The 13,860-nt window shown below is 36.4% G+C and overlaps 2 protein-coding genes across 5 annotated transcripts in view; both read right to left on the bottom strand.

The window, feature by feature from the left end:
* The window catches only part of LOC100877896 (cilia- and flagella-associated protein 298), a 119,627-nt gene extending 109,034 nt beyond the window's left edge, over nucleotides 1-10,593 (bottom strand). The window contains exons 1-6 of the mRNA XM_076535701.1: nucleotides 10,406-10,593; nucleotides 9,475-9,624; nucleotides 8,344-8,493; nucleotides 7,273-7,358; nucleotides 6,996-7,166; nucleotides 5,981-6,196 (exon numbers count right to left, since the gene is read on the bottom strand). Of these exons, the coding sequence (XP_076391816.1) occupies nucleotides 5,981-6,196; nucleotides 6,996-7,166; nucleotides 7,273-7,358; nucleotides 8,344-8,493; nucleotides 9,475-9,613 (762 nt within the window). The 5' untranslated portion in view covers nucleotides 9,614-9,624; nucleotides 10,406-10,593. The remainder of the gene's footprint in view (nucleotides 1-5,980; nucleotides 6,197-6,995; nucleotides 7,167-7,272; nucleotides 7,359-8,343; nucleotides 8,494-9,474; nucleotides 9,625-10,405) is intronic.
* A 121-nt stretch (nucleotides 10,594-10,714) lies between these two features.
* The window catches only part of cv-c (RhoGTPase activating protein), a 364,242-nt gene continuing 361,096 nt past the window's right edge, over nucleotides 10,715-13,860 (bottom strand). For all 4 annotated transcript variants that reach the window (XM_076535698.1, XM_076535696.1, XM_076535697.1 and 1 more), the window contains 4 exons: nucleotides 13,533-13,684; nucleotides 13,146-13,427; nucleotides 12,849-13,028; nucleotides 10,715-12,710 (listed from right to left, as the gene is read on the bottom strand). In XM_076535698.1, coding sequence (XP_076391813.1) covers nucleotides 12,596-12,710; nucleotides 12,849-13,028; nucleotides 13,146-13,427; nucleotides 13,533-13,684 — 729 coding nt within the window. In that variant the 3' untranslated portion in view covers nucleotides 10,715-12,595. The remainder of the gene's footprint in view (nucleotides 12,711-12,848; nucleotides 13,029-13,145; nucleotides 13,428-13,532; nucleotides 13,685-13,860) is intronic.

Here is a 13,860-nt window from a genome sequence, read left to right as displayed (position 1 = left end):
TATATCTGTATGAGGTAATGCAACTTACATGTGTCGTTTATAATAAAATCATTGTTTAACAAATTTGTATTATTTTACCCTCGCCATTATTGATTTTAATTAATCCCAAATTCTGCTAAAAAAATTTAAAAACTGCAAAATGTAAAACATGCAAAATGTGTTAAACAAAGTGCATCGTACTTTGAATCACTGTTCAAACACTTACGATCGTATCGCGATCACTAAAAAATTCATAAAAATCAACAATGCACATATCTTGATAATCCATAATGAAAATAACCCACTGAAAGAGTAAATGACACTCTAGAAACCGTTATTGAATAAACGATCTGTCACGCATCGAGAAAGGTATCTCATATTTACACACGCGATTTAAATGCATTTATACAATACGCACAGTCACTAAAGAAGCTAATGAAACGGTTAATTTGCATGTTAAACGATCTGGAAACGCATTTCAGGAATATGTGATACAAACACGGGAGTTCTCAAGCACAAACAAACGTATCCTGTTTATTTACGTCAATTCAAATGTCATTGGGTTTTCAATCAATCTCCTTAACAATACAAAATATCACGTTATCGATAACTGCAGCACTCGTCGAACATATTCGATTTCAGCTGCTGATGGTATTTATTAAGGAACGTTAATGAATCCTCGGTACTGAATTACATTCGGTAGTTGGAATCGAAGCATGCATATAAATAAGTATGGTTCTCCTGTTTCCACGTCGCTCCTCTCATTCGTGTCACGCGCACGTTCGAGACGCACGAGTGCAGATAAAATATTTATCGTGCGATTCACGGAAAGTTACGAGCGTGTGGGTCGCGAAAAATTACGGTTTTGGTGGAGGGACAAGGTTGGAACTTTTGGGTTCTTGAATATTGAAAGACGGAAATTTTGGAATGCTGAAATGTTAAAAGAATAGAATTTCGGAATTTGAGAATTTTAAGATGTTGGAATTTTGATACTTTGGAAGTATGGAATTTTGGAATTCTGCAATTTTAGAATTTTGGAATTCTGGAATTTTGGAATTTTGGAATTTTGGAATTTTGGAATTCTGGAATTTTGGAATTTTGGAATTCAGGAATTCTGGAATTCTGGAAATTGTGGAATCTGGGTTCTTGGGAATTCTCAAAGTTTAGAAATTGGCCATTATGGAATACTAGAATTTTTGGAATTCTGGAATTCTGGAAATTTTGGAATCTGGATTCTTTGGAATTCTCAAACTTTAAAATTTGACCATTATGGAATTCTAGAATTTTTGAAATTCTGGAATTCTGGAATTTTTGAATTTTTGAAATTCTAGAATTTTTGGAATTCTGGAATTCTGGAATTAAGGAATTCTTGGAAATCTTCGAATTTTTGGAATTCTTGGAATTCTTGGAATTCTTGATGTTCTTGGAGTTCTTGGAGTTCTTGGAATTCTTGAAGTTCTAGAGATCCTTGAAATTCTTGAAATTCTTGGAATTCTTGGAATTCTTGGAACTCTGGGAGTTCTGGAATTTTTGGAATTCTGGAATTTCAGATATTTCACATTTTGAAATTAGGCATTTTAGAATTTCAGAAATGTAAAATTTTTAGATTTTGAGATTCCATAACGTCAGAATTGAAAATTCGTCAAATTGTAAATTTGTGTACTCGAAAATTTAAAAGTTTGCATAATTTGTTTTGAACTCAAGAAACTTTGAATTAAAGTGGAAAATGTAAAGAAGTGTTTGAAAGTATAGTAAAAGAAAGCTGCAAAACAGTATCGTTGTTGATCGCGCGTTTTACCGCACTTTGCGTCGAGGACACGTCTTATAGAAGCTACAAGAACACAGCAAAAGTATCACAGTTATAAATTATTATATGCGACGACCCGGTGATTTATTTCAATATCATAGTTTCCAGTGATCACGATAACTGACAATCAAACTCTCGCCGTGCATGCGTGATTACATATATTTAAACGATTATCAAGCTTTTCCTCGAAGTGTTTGATAAAGTAAATTATGTTAATCAAGATTAATTTGAAAGCAACGAAAACATTTGTTCGCTCTCAATAAACGTTACAAGTAGTTAACCATGATAAGTGAAAGATAAAAATCTTACGTATTTCTCGTTTACACTGAATGCAAAAAGTTCTAACAACGATGTGTTGGTTAATCGAACTCGACGTTAATTACGACTGCATTGTTCGAACAAAAAAAGAAACAAGGTGCAGTCCCACTGACAATCATTTACGTCGAAAACAGGTCGAGATCGAGTGCGTTCTCGTTCACGTCGAATAAACGTGTTAACAATTCGAACGACTTTTTGTGTCGATTGAAATTTCCATCGTTAATGTAATGATGCGGAAAGAACGTGAACCCTTGTGCTATGTAAGGAACAAACCTTCGTTAACTTTACACGAAGGGTTAAAAGCATCAGATCGATACGCTAATGTAATCAGACCTTGATGAAATCTTCACACACCGTGCTATACCATAAAGATCGTTTGATAATCAAAAAGTACTTCTTTCCACGTGAATGTCAAAGTTTTTTGTTATTTCAAGATTTATGTTTCTTGCGCTAATGGGCAGAAGAGACTTTTCCTGTCTTCTTTTTTAAAGGTAGTTCACGTCCCTGAAATAATACTTACAACCCTTTCATCCGATCTTTCACTTCGCCCAGGCTTTCAACATAATTTTTAATATCGCTCTCCTATTATTTCATCCTTTCTATAGGTTATGGCTGCAGTATATCCTGAATTTACGACCAAGCGAAATATTCCCTGCGTTATGTTCTCATATTTACAAATTAATTACGTTTATTTCGAAGTCGATTGAAAACATTCGTCATTTTGTTATGATTTTCAGTAATAATTCGGAACAATTCATTGTATAGAACGACGGTTCATTGTATAGAACTACAATTCATTGTATAGACGGTTCGAGCGTGTAACAAGTTGTTAGAAAGAGGAGGAAGAACAAACAGTTTGGTAGAAGTTTTATCGAGAGAACTGAAACTTTTGTTATTTCTTCGAGTCACGGAGAAATACGGATAATGAAAAATAACACTCAATTACTTGTATCTTTATTTTGAAGTTGTTGAAGATATTAGAAAATTTATTTAAAAGAATGGGAGAGCGTGAGTTTATTTTAAATACGTATTTAAGATCGTGTTCTACATTTTACAAGGTAATAGTTCGGTTTGAATTAATTGTATAATATGTCAAAAGAAAAATATGTCATTTGGAAATTTGCGTGTGTAAGTTTAATCGATGCATCAAAATGGCGGCGGAGGAAGATCTTTCACGAGTGCGCTTTAGTTGGAAAAAATTTTTAAGTGCATAGTTTGAAAATTAGAACTTTGAAGGAAAATTATTATAGAATTTAGGGATTTGGGAATTTGGAAATTTGGGAATTTGGGAATTTGGGAATTTGGGAATTTGGGAATTTGGGAATTTGGGAATTTGGGAATTTGGGAATTTGGGAATTTGGGAATTTGGGAATTTGGGAATTTGGGAATTTGGGAATTTGGGAATTTGGGAATTTGGGAATTTGGGAATTTGGGAATTTGGGAATTTGGCAATTTGGGAATTTGGCAATTTGGCAATTTGGCAATTTGGGAATTTGGGAATTTGGGAATTTGGGAATTTGGGAATTTGGGAATTTGGGAACTTGGGAATTTGAGAATTTGGGAATTTGGGAATTTGGGAATTTGGGGAATTGAGAATTTAGGGAATTGGGAATTTGGTAAATTGGGGCTTTGGGGAATTGGGAATTTGGTAAATTGGGGATTTGGGAATTTGGGAATTTGGGAATTTGGGAATTTGGGAATTTGGGAATTTGGGAATTTGGGAATTTGGGAATTTGGGAATTTGGGAATTTGGGAATTTGGGAATTTGGGAATTTGGGAATTTGGCAATTTGGGAATTTGGGAATTTGGCAATTTGGGAATTTGGAAATTTGGGGATTTGGAGTTTTGGAGATTTGGGAATTTGGAAATTTGGAGAACTGAGGAACTAGGAATTTGGAAATTTTGAAATTTGGGGAATTGGGAATTTGGAGAATTGAGAATTTGGGGAATTGAAAATTTAAAGAATTGGAGATTTGGAGAATTAGAAATTTGGAGATTTGGAGAATTAGAAATTTGGAGATTTGGAGACTTGGAGATTTGGAGACTTGGAGATTTGGAGACTTGGAGATTTGGAAATTTGAAAATTTGGTAATTTGGTAATTTGGTAATTTGGTAATTTGGTAATTTGGTAATTTGGTAATTTGGTAATTTGGTAATTTGGTAATTTGATAATTTGGTAATTTGGTAATTTGGTAATTTGGTAATTTGGTAATTTGGTAATTTGGTAATTTGGTAATTTGGTAATTTAGTAACTTGATAATTTAAGAAATTGGGAAGGTAAGAATTTAAAATTTCAAAATGTAACTATTTGAAAATTTCGTAATTTGAGAATTCAGGAATTTGGCAAATTTGGGGGTTTGAGAACTTTAATAAATTTGCAAGTTTGAAACTCTGAAAATTTGATAACTTGAAAGTTTCCGAATTAGACAATTCAGAAACATAAGAACTTGAGGATCCAAGAATCTGATTGTAAAGTCAATAGTTTTGAAAACAACGAGAAAAAAGAGGTCTAATTTCCATAATAATCGATTCCAGATTGTTGGAATGCACGATTTGCATCGAGTGCGGAAAATTGTCTTCAAACAACGCGAAACGAAATTCATGACACGATGAAAGGGAATTGCTGAAGACAAATTCTATTATTGATGGAGCATAGTTCAATGCGCCTCGTAACACAAATGGAAATCACGCAATTATGTCTCCCAGATCAATACCGGAAATAGAAGAATCGTTCTGGCAAGTTCGTTCAACTAGAACAAACAGATTCCATATTTATGAAATTTATTTATCTCTACCTAGATTTATTCATGTTATTTCTGTTATTATTCAAAATTTTTCCTTGGCAATTTATTGAACTGTACATCGTTCTGTGGATCTTTATTCAGAAAAATTTTGATATTTTAACCCACGATGGTTTAATTTTATTTTTATTTAATTTGTCGAAAGTTGTGATTTTAAAATTGTATTAATTGCATTAGAAAATTCTTGCATTAGAAAATTTATTATAATATTTGTTAAAAAGTGGTTAAATTGTGGATAGTTAAAAGAGTTCATTGATTCAGTGTTTTGATACATTGTGTAAATAAAGCAACTTCATATCTGCAGATACAAGTTCCTTATTCATTATTTTATAAGGTGTAACTGAAACGAATTAACCTACTTTAGAAAGGACGTTCAGTGATGTTGATCGATAATAAAATACACGTTATCCTATTCCAGCATATAAATCAATAATGATGACGTGTTAATGATAACGTTCTCAATCGAACTAAATACCGATACGATATTATTAAAATGCGGAGATTTGCAATTTAAAGTAGCTCGAAAGTCACCGTATTAATTATTAAAAAATCATGTTTTAATACACACATTTATATTGAGATATTACACATTCAAAATATTATACAATATCGCAATGTAATGATAAAAAACAACTTTGTTAAATTACAATATTTGACAGAAGTAGCATGCAAAATATTTCTTCGAAGCAGCTTTCTTCCTGTACACATTTTAATAATTTTGAACGGTGCTCTTACAAATTTATTCATTCAACAAAGAATTTTTATCTGCTAATAACAATGGTTCTCATAATACTACAAATGCTTGAAAATACTATGAAAGTTATAAACAACGTCAAATGTTTAATTTCTATCTCATTTCGTTACTAGGAATACAATTTTGGAAGCAAAGAAATCTTGTCCTTTTTTAACAAGTAAATTAAGATATTTACGTCCATATTTCATGATAATTCTACTGTACAATAATCATTTAATCTTCGTGTATCAGTTTCATAAAAATGTAATAATTTGAATTTAAACAAAGTTCAATGTCTACAAAGAAGAAAACTACTTTATCGAGAAATGGAAGTCCACTTACCTTTAGCTGCTCCTGGCGTTTGTAAGCATGCAACATCAGTTGTTTTCGTTGATCTTCAGACATCAATGGTTCACGAGCAGGCCTTCCAGCTCCTCTTTTCTGTAGCTTCACAATGATTTTAGTTTTCTCGTTGTGCCCCAAATAATCCTTCAGTTTCTTTCCTGGTAACATTTCTTTTCCGGAGAACCAAAGCTGCGCCAGTTGCACGTCGATAACCTGCAACCACAAAATATCGACGTCATCTTCCATGCTTTACATAGCTAGCTGCTGTATCATCTTATTGAAATAAAATTTAAATCAAGTCTTATTAAAATAAATTTATTACACATTTAAAGTTGCCACAAATTAGGATAAATGCAGGTAGAAATTACTATATGAGCATGATTTAAATACGAGCACTAAACGAAATGTTACAATTTTTATTTTTTTTAATAAGAACGCAGTAATAAAGTGCAATTTTTATACATATAAGAGGAGTCTTAAAAGGACACAGTTGAGCTTACTTCACATTTAAACAGTTAAAATACACAAGTTTTTATTATACTAACTCAGGGGGTAACTCATACTTGACCTGAAGACCGCAATGTGAATGTGGCGCTGAAGTAGCTACCACAAAATGTTTCAGTCCTTTAATGTTTTTTCTAATACGAAGATTAAAAAAAAGTTTATATTAACAACACTCATTCTGTAAACTTCAATATTTTAGTATCTCCCTACTAATAAAAAATAGTATTTTCCAATATCATTCTTCATAAATTTAAATCTTCCACCCCGTAGAACAACAACCACTGACTTCTTAAATGTCAATACTTCCAGTGTTCAATTTTAATTTAATTTTTATTCAAAGTTACGTTTCATAAATCATGGTGTACTTCAGCGGTTAGTTCATGAAGAGAAACTAGCAATAATAAATATTATATGAATATAACAAAGTGAATAATTATATTATAACAATTATTACAACAATACAGAATCCTTTCCCACGTATTAAAATTAATTAAATACCAATAAATACCTCAAGAGAAGCCTGAGTGCCGCTCAAATCCTCAGTATTCTCAAACTCCAGCCTAATAACATCATGCGGCGGAAGTCCCATCGGATAAACTATAGTCACAGCACCCCTCAAGATATCCAAAGCCTCCTGCACAGTTTTCTGAGTCACAAGTTTCTCTTGCTGTACCAGCTTCTGCAAAACGAAACAGTAGAAACCAAAATAGTACCGGGCGAACGGGACAAGAAAATCAATCTCGGTGTCGATAAAAACGAGAAACGAAACTCAGCAGGGAAATTACCTTCGAGACCATAGCTCGTGCCTCTTCGATCGTTTTACCCAAGACCTCCTGCATCTTCGCGTTAGGCTGTTTGCCGTTCCTTCGGCCTGAAACGTGGAAACCCGTCGGGTACATTCCGTAAAAGCAATTAATGCAACGATTACAAGCAACAAAAATTTCTGAGCCAATTCCTCGATGGCATTGTACGATCCATTCCCGATAACTGCTATTTACATTCATGGGTAGGAGTCGACATTGGCGTAACTGGGATTTTTGGAGATTTTACGGAAATTAGGGTAATTAGGGAATTGGTAGCTATGGAGGCTAGATTCTTAAGTTATGTTAGACTTGTTAGGTTTTTAGGAATTGGCAGATTTCCAGATTTCAATTTCTAAATCTTCCAAATACACAATTTCTCAAATCCCAAATCTCCCAAATTCCAAATTTTTCAAATTCCAAATCTTCCAATTTCCAAATCTCGCAAGTTCCAAATCTCTCAAATTACAAATCTCCCAAGTTTCAAATCTCTCAAATTCCAAATCTCCCAAATTCCAAATCTCTCAAATTCCAAATCTCCCAAGCTCCAAATCTCCCAAGTTTCAAATCTCCCAAGCTCCAAATCTCCCAAGTTCCAAATCTCCCAAACTCCAAATCTCTCAAATTCCAAATCTCCCAAATTCCAAATCTCCCAAATTCCAAATCTCCCAAATTCCAAATCTCCCAAATTCCAAATCTCCCAAATTCCAAATCTCCCAAATTCCAAATCTCTCAAATTCCAAATCTCCCAAGTTCCAAATCTCCCAAATTCCAAATCTCCCAAATTCCAAATTTCCCAAATTCCAAATCCCCCAAATTCCAAATCTCCCAAATTCCAAATCTCTCAAATATCCAAACCCTCAACTCCCTAAATCTCTAACCTTCAAATTCCCACAATTCCACTCTACCCAATTTCCTAAAACCTCAAATTCCTAAACTCACAACTTTGGTCTCCAGTTGCGCCAATGGTCCCATAGTCCAGCATAAAACAGCTGCATCGTTAACCCCAACCCCTCCATCGTCCGAGGTCTAGTCCCTTAATATGGTTCCACGTACCGATAACGTCCTTGTTAAAAGTCCATCCTCCCATCGGTACGCACTTCTCGCCCCACTCGTCCTTGAGCTTGAGCTCCTCTACTTGTTCTTCTGTGAGGCCCATCATGTTATGAGGCAGCATGGTGCCGTGCTTCGCCAACTCCTCGATTTCTATTTTTTTTAAAGAGACCAGCACACTGTTACACGTTTAAGCAACTTGGCGTAATTATTATACGACGTGCGACTAATATCGCATGGCGACCACGATGGATGGGTTCATAAACACGGCCCTCGACTTCTTATTACGCGGTGTTATTACAAGCCGCGGGTGAAACCCTCTCCCGATAATCGTTAATGGATTTCTCGCGTTCGTATTCTAACTATACGGGAACGCAGGATCGCGGACTTTGAAAATGAGGGAAAAATCGGGAGAACGGAGCGGGGTCTCGCGTGAACGAGCGGCGTACGTTTTAAAGGCTGCGATAATTCATGGCTTTGGAAACGCGTGTAATTATCCTCTCGCGCAGATAGAGCTTTCCCTCGTTGGTTAGACGCGTTAATGGCTCGTAAATCGTTCATACTTTTTTCGGCTAACGCAGGGAGAATTGATTGTTTAGTTATTGGTGATTTATTTCGATCATTAAACGTAATAACATTTATCTCAATGACAAAACGGAATAAACTTATGATCTACACGACATGCAAACTGCTATCTGATTATGCGAGCATGAATAATTTTATCTTCATTCAAGGTGAAGAGTGAAAACGAAACGAGAAAATTCAAACGAGATTAAAAATGTGAATAAACAAAAATAAAGGTTTTATTCCACTGAATTAGTAAGGCAGAATAAATGATAGGGTAACTCGATACGGGCGATGAAATCATTGGCATTCGGAGGATCTCCATGACGTTTCGATAAAATCGTTCACATTCGGTTCTCACGTTGTACTTGTCAAAGTGAAAAGAAACAGAGAAACGATAATAATGCGTTGCACGTTGTTACCTCGGGACAATTCGTGTCGCTTAAATTACGAGCACGCTGTCCTCAAGTTAAGCCTAAATAAAGTGTAACTTCTCAGGTAAGCGGCCATTTCTGTAGCACGCCATTAGACGACATTTTGTAGGAACACTTCGAGGTGAACGATCATTACCGTAACATATTCTTGAAACCTTTAGCCGGCCATTGTAAATAGTAGTAATGTCGTATACAACGTCTTCAACTCGAGCCTCCACGTGTGTGTCGTACAGAAACTGGCTCTCCTCGCCTTTCTTCACGTGTAGACGGACCATTTTCTTGGAAGCTTCAAACAAAACAGTCGGGTAAATCGACCGAGCTTTTATTAGCCCGTGTTACTTTGCTTTTGCGAAACTGAGCGGAGAAAACCGTCGGTACATGTGGGAATAAATTTCTGACCGTAATTGCAATTCACGTTTCAATGAACAGACGTATAAATGCATATTTCCAGAAACGTCTGACGGAGATGCGAAACTTTATTATTCCTGTTTCTTTATAATAATGCTAAATTTGACTAGTTAGATTATTTTTGCTTTGTCACGTTTAAATGCAATGTAGACTTTTTTTAAATTAAGGTGGATGAATTTTTTTGTAATTTGGTTTCGGTTTTGGGGAGAATTCAGAGAGAATCTAAGAAGAGTTTTACAGGAATCTAAGAAGAAATTAGAGGAGTAAGACATAGAGAGAACTTAGGATTGGATCTGAAACACTTTGTGACTCAAGATCAATTTAGAGACTAATAAAAGTTTCGAACTTAAAATGCACCTGAATTCAAAATATTTACAGAATCTACAGAATCTATAAAGAGTATCTAGAATATAAGCAGAAGCCGAGATCTAAGAAGAATCTAAGCTCTAAAGATAACCTAAGATTTTTGGAAGAATGACCTAAGAACCTAAGGTCCAAGGAGACCTTACAAAAGACCTAATCTAAACACTCCATCTTACATCATCCCTTAATTAAAAGAAACCTACATTGCACCAAATATCTCATAAGGTTATATTTCTTCGCTAACAGTAACCTAATAGACTAAAGCACGTAAACAAGTTAGTCGGCTCCGAACTTACTTATAAAATGTTAATTCTTCTGGATTAAGAATTGTTTCCTTCGGTGTTGCAAAAAAAGATCTACCACGTGTTAGATAAAACACCTTCGACAATTTTCTTTGATGTGAAAATAGCGACGTGATTTGTAAATCGACAGACCTCGATGAAAATGAACAAAAGGTTCTAGTGTATTATCCTAGCAACAACAGGTATCGATTAAACAGCTCGAAACGTGGTAAATCTGTGTGAAGCTGAAGGTATACGTGTAATATTGAAGGCATTATGATAATATCGAAATTAAAGGTGTAAGTAAACGGCTTGAATGCATGGTAGAGAAAATAAAACGATCTCGTTTAATGAGTATATAATCGTGTTTCATTGTTGTACAATATACATATTTACATTCTATTGAAACACGGATTACAAGAATAAAGACGATCATATGTCTGTTACAAATAACGAAGATACATTCAGACGCTCTCCCTCTCTCACTTTCACTCGCGTGCTCCTACTGGCGTTTTTTGGACACAAAAATATCATCATATATTTCTTCTTCTCCATATAATTACTTTATGTCAATAATAATAATAATATAATAATAATAATAATAATTAAATATTCTCGACGTAACGTTCGTAGAATAAAAATCTATACACTTATAATAATGATATCCGTAACGTCATCTAAATTGTAAGTGACTAGTATTATGTTAAAATACACTTATAATTCGATTCGATGAGGTGTATTATTTCTTCAGGTCCATTTCCTGTATTTTTTTTCGTTTTTCTTTTGGAGGAGGGTGGGTTCCGAACGAAGGTGGTCCCTATGCGTAATCGCGATGCATGCACGAACGACGAACGTTCTCGAAACGATAATAATAAAAAAAAGAGTTCCACGAACCACCGGCTCCATTTGACATGTACAATTTCAGAGAGACAATTAACAATAGACTCTATGACAATTTCAACGTTTCAACATCGATACGAGCGACAATGACGATATGCTTTTTTTTAACTAACGAGCTAACATCGTTACCCAGCTCGCGAACCGGGCGGAGAAAACTTACACGTTTATTCAAAATCCTTTCGCATTGCTCGATTAATCGGGGTTAATCGTGAGGTTAGGGTTAGGAGCGCGATTAAAATGCAATTTAACAACACGTTACATCCGTGAACGTTTACAAATAGATGTACGTGCGACGCGCGTTTACGTTGATATTTTACACAGTCTGTTTCGCGACATTTAAAAAATAATCTCGCTCTAAAACGGCCGTCTCGGCGGCGTGATATGGTACAATAGAAAAATTGGCATTTGGTCCGAAAGAAACATACAAAATCGGGGCCCCTTAAGTGCTAAACGGCGTGAAGTGTTAATATTGTGCGCGGCTTCTTCCACGTAACTCGCTCATCGTTCGGTGAGATTGTAAAACATCGTGCGATAAATACACAGACTGCGATGTACGTACTTTTTTTTCAGCGACTACGATCGAAAAATATTTACGTTTGTTCTGAACAACGTGTTAATCGGGATACGGCTTGTTAAAATCACTATCTACCATCGAAAGGCATTTTCGCGATGTTGTACGAGGGCATCGCGAAATATCGTGTGTTTCCTGTCTATGTTATCATTGAAAACAAACATTGCTGTCAGAAGTTCGAACAACAACAACGAATATGTTCGGAAAAATAACGCGTTACCTTAGCTACGCGAGGGAAAAATACACGTACGATACGCCATGGTCGTGCGTTTCGATTCGGTCTCCTGCCTATTGAACGACTTTTAAAATCACTGGACGGCAAGATCCTTGGACAATATAAAGCGTTACACAGAGAATTTTTCGTCTAGAATTACGGTAACAATAAATCCTTTCATTCTTTCTGCTATCTAACGAACTCGACTATGCTAAAACATCTCAGGCTTCAACGAAAATTGCTTCACATCGATTAAAGCTCGAAGCATGGTATCGTTTCTCTAGCACATTTTATCCGGATCGGCTGAAGAAACACGCGATGGGGTTCATCTTCGACGAACAATTTCTATCGTTCCTTCATATTCTGGTCATGGTGTCGACGAAATGGACGCAATATCGAATCTCTACTCTTCGTCGATAGACTGAACTTGTAGCGCATCCTTCAGGACATTCTGATCATCTTGATTTTGTTGCTTCATGCCAGGACCGTGCAACGGTGATCGTTGCACGGTTGCCTCGTCTCAGACTTTACTCTCGGGACCATCTGTTGTGTGTTTGAAGGAGCTGCGAATTTTGCTCAGATGCAGGGCGGCTAGGTGGCCGTAACTTTTATTGTACCATTCTGGAGTGCGTCCCCTTTAACAAAAAGAAAAGTAATCGTCAATTATAACAAACACTTAACTCCAACATTCTCATAAATTTCTCAAGGATGCAAGAATCCAAGATTACAGAAAACCAGTGATCGTTAAAATGTCAAACATACGATGCACTTACTTTGTATCCACTCGGGAAAGATGCATGATCCTTGATTTACCACTGCCGCATGGTTCGATAAGATATCGCGACGCCAAAACAATGCCACGTGTTCCGCCAAGCATGACAGGAGCATCCGGATGTTCCACGGACGTTTCAACGATGACGCAAGCTCCTTTAGAGAGATCGTTACGCCAGGATCTGTTCAACGCGAGATTACACAATTTACTGCTTGTAAATTTGTTCGGTCATTTGTTACGTTGATTTGCTCGATGCAATTCAATCTTGCAGTTTCGTAGTGATAAATTCGAAGCTCACCTTAGCACACAATAATCCCTGGCGGGAAGGGGGCTCATATTCCCAGTGGCGTACTGAAAGATCTCCACGTTGGTGTCTAACTTAACAACCAATCTGTATTTCAGAAGCTGTGGGTCCCAGATGTGTCTCTCTCTCAGCACACGATGGAGGAGCTCGTTTGGTGGAGCTTCGACTTCCGTCGACACTCGCCATAATCGGAGCGGATGTCCGTCTCCGACTTTTTTGTACGCCATTTCCACCGAACTATCGGCTGGATTGTTCACGCTGACCCATCCTCGACTTCTGTAAAAATGAACGAGGACAATTTAGATAGTGCATCTTGCTTAAATTATACTCTACTCTTGAATTATACTCTGTTAAATTGTTAATCTCCATGGTGATACTAACTTTTCACGGGCCTCCTTCAGCAAGGCAGTGGTACAGGCGTAAAGATATCCCCTCCAGTCCTGCTTCAGCTCCGAACCAAGCTCTTCCAGCGCGACCGGTACGCTTTCCTCCATGTAATTGAAATGACACTGCGTCAACATATCCGAGGAGACCTGATGCAAGGAAAACGAATACGATTACTCGTGTTTCCCTTCCGATTCGTGAGAACGTGTTCGAATACATGCATGTATATTTTGGATAGGAGCACGATCACAATCGCCGCTCGCCGACGACGACGACGACGGATGACGCTCCCTCTCGAACGACCTGGACGTTCGGCATCGAGCCA

This window comes from Megachile rotundata, chromosome 9, assembly GCF_050947335.1.
Source record: "Megachile rotundata isolate GNS110a chromosome 9, iyMegRotu1, whole genome shotgun sequence".
Classification (NCBI taxonomy): Eukaryota; Metazoa; Arthropoda; class Insecta; order Hymenoptera; family Megachilidae; genus Megachile; species Megachile rotundata.
This window is presented reverse-complemented; position numbering and strand designations above follow the sequence as displayed.